The sequence below is a fragment of the Sardina pilchardus genome, chromosome 18 (assembly GCF_963854185.1).
Source record: "Sardina pilchardus chromosome 18, fSarPil1.1, whole genome shotgun sequence".
Classification (NCBI taxonomy): Eukaryota; Metazoa; Chordata; class Actinopteri; order Clupeiformes; family Clupeidae; genus Sardina; species Sardina pilchardus.
In genome coordinates this window covers 8,363,708-8,372,026 of record NC_085011.1, presented here as the reverse complement: position 1 = coordinate 8,372,026, position 8,319 = coordinate 8,363,708, and the positions used below count along the sequence as shown (strand labels likewise).

The 8,319-nt window shown below is 48.9% G+C and overlaps 1 protein-coding gene across 3 annotated transcripts in view; it reads left to right on the top strand.

Annotated features, from left to right (window-relative positions):
- micu1 (mitochondrial calcium uptake 1) overlaps positions 1-6,247 on the top strand; it is a 54,913-nt gene extending 48,666 nt beyond the window's left edge. For all 3 annotated transcript variants that reach the window (XM_062518922.1, XM_062518923.1, XM_062518924.1), the window contains 3 exons: positions 851-959; positions 4,259-4,348; positions 4,929-6,247. In XM_062518922.1, coding sequence (XP_062374906.1) covers positions 851-959; positions 4,259-4,348; positions 4,929-5,092 — 363 coding nt within the window. In that variant the 3' untranslated portion in view covers positions 5,093-6,247. The remainder of the gene's footprint in view (positions 1-850; positions 960-4,258; positions 4,349-4,928) is intronic.
- Positions 6,248-8,319: the final 2,072 nt, after the last annotated feature.

Here is an 8,319-nt window from a genome sequence, read left to right as displayed (position 1 = left end):
CTTAATTAGCCATCGTATCCTCATGTACCTCCACATCTCCTTCTGCAGGGACCGACGGAAGCTATTCTCACACACACACACACAGACACACACACACACACATGCAGATACACACACACGCACACACAGACACAGAAAAATCACACATTCACACTCATTGTTCTCTCAGTCTGAGATAGACCTGGACAGATGATGCTGAGTGTTGCTTATGTCAACGTATGTACGCCACATGCCTATGTGCATGCAAGGCAGTTTTCCATGTAGACATTCACACAAACAGACATACGCGCACACACACACACACACACACACACACACACACACACACACACACACACACACACACACACACACACACACACACACACACACACCCCTGCAGGTCTGAATGGGCCTTGTCAGGCCCTGCAACTCAATGAGCCTTAAGTTCCCCTGACAAGTCCTCCTCTAATTCAGCGCCCCTTCTTCCCTCGTCCGTCGCTTCCTTTCTCTCTCTCTGCTCAGGTGGACGCGCTTAGTCGAGTGTGCACTGTAGTGTGGGCCGGCGCAGACAGCTGGGCCCAGTGCTGCATCACTTTAAACCTCTCTTCCGTACAGATGCTTTGTCTCTGTGTGTGTGTGTGTGTGTGTGTGTGTGTGTGTGTGTCTGCGTGCGCGCGCATGTTTATATATCTTAATCAGGCTCTTAGCAGAGATGATGACCCATCAAATAGTAATCAAGTCAATTTGTTCAGTGAAGTTTACTGAAATTATTCTCTCTCTCCATCTCTCTTGCTCTCTCCCTCCCTCCCTCCCACTCCCTTTTTATGCATTCCTCCCTTTCTTTGGGTCTCTCTGCGCTCCTCTGCAGGGCATCACGTTTGAGGAGGTGGAGAACTTCTTCACCTTCCTGAAGAATGTGAATGACGTGGACACGGCCCTGAGTTTCTACCACATGGCTGGAGCCTCCATAGACAAAGGTAGCACATCCACCACCACCACCACCACCCACCCGATCTCCCGACGTGTTCATGCTGCCTTTTGTCATCCCCCCCCCCACACACACACACTCACACAGACACACATTTCTCAGCCTGTTTCTCTTTGTCTATCCATTCTCCTCCATGTTCTCTCGTTCTCCTCTTCCTCGTGCGAGTCTGTTCAACACACAGGCAGCTGCTCCCCATTTACCTCACTGGCTCTCATCCCAGCTCTAAGGAATTCCTTCCCTCTTCTTATCTCCCCTTTTCTTTCTCCTGCTCTCTCTCTCTCACTCCCTCTCTCTCTCACTCCCTCTCTCTCTCTCTCTCTCTCTCTCTCTCCCTGTGTGTTTCCCCTCTTTCGATCTGAATGAGAGAGACAGATGGACGCTGCTGTCTGTGCGGCTCCCACTCCCTCTGCCCCTAGCTGCCAATCACTCTCCCCCTCATTTTCGCTCGAGTGCCTTGAAACGTTTCCATCTCGGGTTCGAAATCAACACCCTGCCAGCTCGCCAGCCCGCTAGCCAAAGTAGTGGCAGAGTCAGAGGCAGAGGCAGCAGCGGTGGCGATGGTGGTCAGGCCTGGCTGGATCACAGCAGCTTTTGGTGCACTGCCTGCCCATCACTGCCCTGCCCATCTGCCCACCCACCGCAGGCAGCCCAACGCGCTGTATAGCTGCACTCTGCTCGGTGCTTACACTGACTGCCCGATCAAAGAGCGCTCTTGAGAAGGGAGGGTGAGAGGGTGAGAGGGGTAGGCTCTGCCAGCCGGAGGGCAGGTGTTTGTTTGCACGTGGGCTTGTTGCCCGGGCGCTACGGAAACATGCTTTTGAGGGTGAAGCAGGAAAGACTGCATCACAGTTCAACCCGATCTGAAGGACACCTGGGAGACAACACACAGGTAGTCGAGACTAGTTAAAGATGTATGATTGTTCTCTACTAGAATACAAAGGGAAATGAAGGAGCTGTGTGTGTGTGTGTGTGTGTGTGTGTGTGTGTGTGTGTGTGTGTGTGTGTGTGTGTTTGTGTGCTTGTCTGTCTGTGTGTGTGTGTGTGTGTGTGTGTGTGTGTGTGTGTGTGTGTGTGTGTGCGTGTGTGTAGCAGTACACTGTTGCACTGCAGTGCTGCATCATTGGGCTAGTGCTGCTCTGTATTTGCATTCGTGTCCACAGCAGTGCTGCTCTCCCGTCCCGTCCCGGTGCTCACGGCCACAGGCCTGGACTACGGTAGTCTTGTTTCTCACTGCAGTGTGCATGGCCATGTGGTCCAAATGATTCCAAGACAACTGGCATGAGACTGCAGCTTTATTCACGATACCGGGAGCATGTTACTCACATGAAAGTCAAAGTAACAAAGCCCACCCAACTGTGGGTGAAGCCAGTTCTTATACCCTTACCACACACACATATGGAAAATCACCAGATGCACTTAACAGTGATTCATTACCCAACTGGCAATTAACAGAGATAAGAATGTTTACAAGAACCCCTCAACCGAAGCCATGTTTGTGTCAGGGCTTTTACCTGACCCAGGAATCATCTTAACATTCCTAAGGTAAAGGATGGTGACTAGGTTTCACTATATATGTATGTTATACTAAAACAGTTCATTCAATGAGAAACATCAAATGTATCCCACAGCCACAACTGTGAGTGTGTGTGTGTGTGTGTGTGTGACTGCCAGCCAGGTTTTGTGTGGTGTGGTGGTGGCTGGGTGTGATGGCGAGGAGGGGGGGCCGTCGCACCCCTGTAGCCCCAGCAGGGAGCCTCGTCTTTCAGGCTCATTACACTCCACCGTGGGCCCCATTCCCTGGAGCTTTTGGGCCTATGCTCCCAGGCTCAACCTGGCTTCCCTCTCCACCGCAGTTCTACCACTCTCTCATTCTCTCTCTCTCTCTCTCTATTTCTCACTCTCTCACTCTCTCCATCACTCTTCATCTCTCCACCGTCGCTGTGTCAATCTTTCACTGTTTGGTGCTTTCACCCCCTCTTCTACCCTTTCTCTCCTCACTCTCAGCGTCACTCGATCTCTCCATCCTCATTACCCCCTTCTCTCTCTCTCTCTCTCTCTCTCTCTCTCGCTCTCTCTCCTTGTTTACTTTTGCTCCAGCTCTGTCCTCAGACTCCCCAGTTGAATTATATCGCTCAGTGCATTGCCACACAGAACTGATTATATGGGAATCGATTTGTCTCAGTGCAGAATAACCCCCTTTTCTCTTTCCCTCCTCCTCTCCTCTCCTCTTCTCTTCTCCTCCCCTCTCTCTCGTCCCTTCTGTGATCTCTCTCTCATCTCTCATGCCCTCCCTCTCCTCTCGTCCTATCCATAAGATGATTGAATCAATGCTGCTTATGGCCGCTAAAGAGGCTTTTTATCACCTTGTCATCTATTTATCCTGTGTTTCTTCTCTGTGTGTATCTGTTGTGACTGGGAGGCAGTGGCTGGTATGAGGGCTGGCCTCCTTGTCAGGGCGCGTGAGATGGATGTCCCCAGTGTGAGGCAGGAAGCGCTTCTCTCATTCCTTAGTTCGCCCCGTCGCCACTTTTCAATTCGGCTTCTGCTGTGCTCCACTGGCTAGTCTACGTCAGTGGCCTGCGCTCTCTCTATCTCTCTCTCTCTCTCTCTCTCTTTCTCTCTTTCTCTCTGTCTGTCTCTCTATCTCTCTGTCTGTCTCTCTCTGCCTCTCTCTCCCTCTCTTTGTTTCTTTGTCTCTCTCTCTCTCAAATCCCCTGCTGTCCTCTCTCTCTCTCTCTCTCTCTCTCTCTTTCTCATTGTCTTTCCTGCTCATATCTCTCAGATAGCACTTCCACACCGGGGAGTGGGTCTGTTATTGATCCAGCTCAGTAAGACACAAAAACGATATCCTCCTAATCCAGTTCACGACCACCGGACCTCCCCCCATCATCCTTCCCCTACTGCAGTCTCTCTCTCTCTCCCTCTCGCTTTCTCTCTCACTCTCTCTCTCTCTCTCGCTCTCTCTCTCTCCATCTCTCTCTCTCTCTGTTGTTCTGCTGTGGAGAAGACAGGCATCCCCTCTCAGCTTCCCTTAATTATCTAAGGTTCCCTCTGCCCTCCTCTCCTCCCTAGTCGCTGCTCATGATCAAAAGCCCTGCACTGATGTGCCCCAGCAGAGCTCAACTAAAAAGACACGTTTCCAGAATTAATATTAAAAGATGATATGAAAATAAGGTTACGACGACTTATGATGATGAAATTCACAGGGTAGAATGCAGTGGCTGACAGCACGACTCAGAAAACAATAAGACTCTTCACCCAGACCCGTCTGTTCTTCTCTCTCCTTAGCTACCATGAAGCAGGTGGCTCGCACGGTGGCCAAAGTGGAGCTGTCCGACCACGTGTGTGATGTGGTGTTTGCGCTGTTTGACTGCGACGGTAAGTGTGTGCGTGTGTGTGTGCGAGTGTGTGTGTGTGTGCATGTCCACTTCCAGGCTGATCACTTCCAGCTAGAGTATAGATTGTTAATCAACGTGAGTTTGAAGGTGTCCACTGTGCTCCTAGCAGTCCATCACTTGGTGTCTCCATCTTAATAACACTCTCCTCCCGTCCTGAGCTCTTCTCTGTAAGCCTCACACACACACACTGTCTCAGTTTCCCATTTCAGAGGCTTTATTGGCATGAAGCGAGATCATGTGCTCTTTGATCCATGCACAGAGATAGACCACTAATGAGAAGATTAGTAATCATCAATGCATAAAAAATACATGGACATAAAAAAAGCAAAAAATGATAGAAATAATGTCTCATTATCTGTCTTGCTCTCTCTCTCCCTCTCTCCCTCACACACACACACACACGCACACACACACACACACACACACACACACACACACACACACACACACACACACACACACACACACGCACACACACACACGCACACACACACACACACACACACACACACACACACACACACACACGCACGCACGCACACGCACACACACTGTCTCAGGCAATGGGGAGCTGAGCAATAAGGAGTTCATCGCCATCATGAAGCAGCGTCTGATGCGGGGCCTGGAGAAGCCCAAGGACATGGGCTTCACACGGCTGGTGCGCGCCATGTGGAAGTGCGCCCAGGACACGGCCTGGGACTTCGCTACTCCCAAAGCCCATTAGTGCCAAGGGAGCGCGACAGACAGACAGAGAGGGAGAGAGGGAGGGAGGGAGAGAGAGAGGGAGAGAAGGGCGGTAAGAGGACAAAAGAGGAGAAGAGATGTGGGGCTGTGGGGAGAAGAACGGCGAGGAGGAGAAACCCGAATGGGTGCCAGAGGCGTTTTGGCATCGCAAACCATCCTCTCTCTCTCTCTCCATTTCTCTCCCTCTCTCTATCTTTCTCTCTTTCTCTCCATTTCTCTCCCTCTCTCCCTCTCCCTCTCTCTCTCTCTCTCCTCCCGGATTTAAATAAATCATTCTGCTAAGGAACTCATTAAGATGCCACTCCTGATAAGGCTGATCAATCATGCACGCGTGCGTACCACAGCAGGGCGCGCTGCCCAACGCCACCTCCTCCGCCAGCCGGCGTCTGCCAAGAGCGCCAGTGTGGTGCAGTGTGGGAGGGGAGGGGAGGGCACTGGTGGTGATGGGACGGCAAATAAAGAGTTGTGCATCGTTGACTGATGGGACTTTTGCAGCGTTGTAATGCTTGTGTTTATCTCCGCTTTGGTGAATCAACTGTCCCCGGTCCAAACCAGGCCTTTAAAATAATTGCATAACATAAGAAGCAATTATTGTGTTTCAACACTCCGTTTCATTCTCATTAGTTTTTATTCACGTTCTGAGGGTCCTATTATTCATATGGGTTAAGAGACTGATAGATTTCTGGATATTAGCCCACTAGATTTCCTCTACATGAATGAGACCATTAAGTCTTGTTCAGTCCATTCAGCACTAAATATATATATATATATAAATATATATTCCCCATACAGATGTTCTGTATGTTAGCCAAAAACACTGTGTGCGTGTGTGTGTGTGTGTGTGTGTGTGTGTGTGTGTGAGAGAGAGAGTGTGTACAGAGCTAGAGCTTGAGTAGATGCTGGGTGAAAGAATGCTGGTGTGTTGCTGTTGTCTCAAGTGTCTTGTGTGTTTGAAACTGCAGCTGCTGTCATCTGCTCCCTCTGTACACAGTGCAACCCCTTTGAGCGTAAAGTCCTGCGCCTATATAAATATATATATCTTATGGTCCTGCGAATGTTTGTTATGCCTGAGTGACTTTGTAGAGACTGATGTAAAAAGAATGCCTCAATTAAAAATGTTGCTTTTTTTTCACGACTCTGCCTCTGCGTAATCTAACTGTTGCATTTTTAACAGCCCTGTTACACACAGACGCACTCGAAAACACACGCCTCTGCAGTCTCACAGGTACATTGTGTTAACGTGGACAAGGTGTTGCGAAGAAGAGTGTGTGTTTAAATAAAGTGTTGCCGGAGGCAGCAAAAGAGAGTGTGTGTGTGTGTGTGTGTGTGTGTGTGTGTGTGTGTGTGTGTGTGTGTGTGTGTGTGTGTGTGTGTGTGTGTGTGTGTGTGTGTGTGTGTGTGTGTGTGTGTGTGTGTGTGTGTGTGTGTGTGTGTGTGTGTGGAGAGGGAGGGAATGAATGTGTGGGTAGTGAGAGTCAGCACATTCCCCTAATTGAAATGGACAGGAGGGGCTGCCCTCATCCTCTTTGCGTCTCGAGGATGGGGCTTCGTCTTATCCACATTTGCCAACACAAGGAGGAATAAAAGGTATTAACACAGTGAGTGCCTGTCTTCTCCATCATCAGTCATTACTTATGTAACCACGGTAGCAGTATTTACACCAATAAGCAAAGAGCCTTGCTAACGAGAGGAACCAGTGAAGCAGACCCTTTTGTGCAGTAAGCGTTCTACAATGACCTCAATAAACATGACTTTGACATTAGTTTCAAGTTGTCTCACAGCATACCAATATTAGTATTGATATTGAATAATAACGTTAATCATAAACACATACAAACTGCAACGGTGAGAATTGATTTGTTAATCCAATATAAATTAAGTAATTCAAACTAGTTAAACAGACAAGTCTTAAAACACCTTTTGATGATGCCAAAACTCACTAGAACAAAGAGCATCAGGTGAATCGTTAACATTAAAAAGGAATCAAAAGGAAGAAAAGTCTTGACTATGACCTCTTCTATAATCTTTATTCATATATCATTTTGAGTGTTGGTTATGGATGACATAGCAGTTGTTCATCAGAGGAGGACTGCAGTGGGCGTGAGGGGACGTAGAGCTGGATCATAGGGTGCCTCATTCGTCTTTTATATATCCTCCCTTCCTTCCTCGGTCCTCTGATGACCCTTCTCACTGATCTAGATAAAGAATGATGGGGCGGCAACAATGGGATAGTCTATCCAATGCTAGTTATAGCTCAGTGGGAACGAGTCTGGAGGACAGAGGATCGAGGAGGGATGTCGAGAGGCCCATAGCATTAAGATGCAAGTCGCAGATCCAGGAACTCTCCTATAGGCCAAGGAGTGAAGGATTTTAATTTAATTCTGGCTGCTATAGGAAGTCAATGAAGAGTGAAGTAAAGAAATGTTGTTATTCCATAGTTTCCCTCATTTAAATTACAAGACTTCCTGCACCAGTGAACTAAACCAACTGTATCTGAAGTCGATATTTGCAATCTAACAACGACTCCAAAGCCTGTGTGTTTACGACCCAGCCAGCAACATGTCAAATTATATCACCCTCCTTAGAGTAAAATATTTAGCAGTCTATTGGTCTTTAAGGCCCTACACTCCCTGCAGTGATGGCTCATAGGCAATCCTGTTGCTGGACTAAATGAACTGAACAGAAGACCCCGTCTGCCCTGGACAAGGGCCACTTGGGCCGCCCTCCAACTAACGGAGGCGCCACGCTCTTCCTCTCTCTCGTCCTCTTTGCCCATAGAAGTGCCACAGTGTGCCAGTCTGCAGCTCTCTGATCTCAGTCAAGGACAGTGTGCCACCAGGGGAGCAGGGCATGTGTGCGCCTAACAATCACTGTTTACTTCCCCCACTAAAGCCTTTAGGACAGAGCAGCACAGTGGAGAGAACAACCCCCCTCCAACCCCAAAGGACTATCAAGCATTAGCTCAGGGCAAGTGGAAAAGAACAAGGAAGGCATCAGCAACAAAGGCTTGGCCGAGCTCCAGCTCTGCTTTATAAGGCTACTGCATCTAGGATTGGCTCTCCTGTTGCTGACTGCTGATCCCTAACCAGGGAGGGCCAGTTGTAGTGGACCTTATCTAACGCAGGCTTTAAGTCAACTATACTTTTAAAAAAATACTGTTGAGCAAACGGCGGCATAATCAAGCCGGTGTGTGTGTGTGTGTGTGTG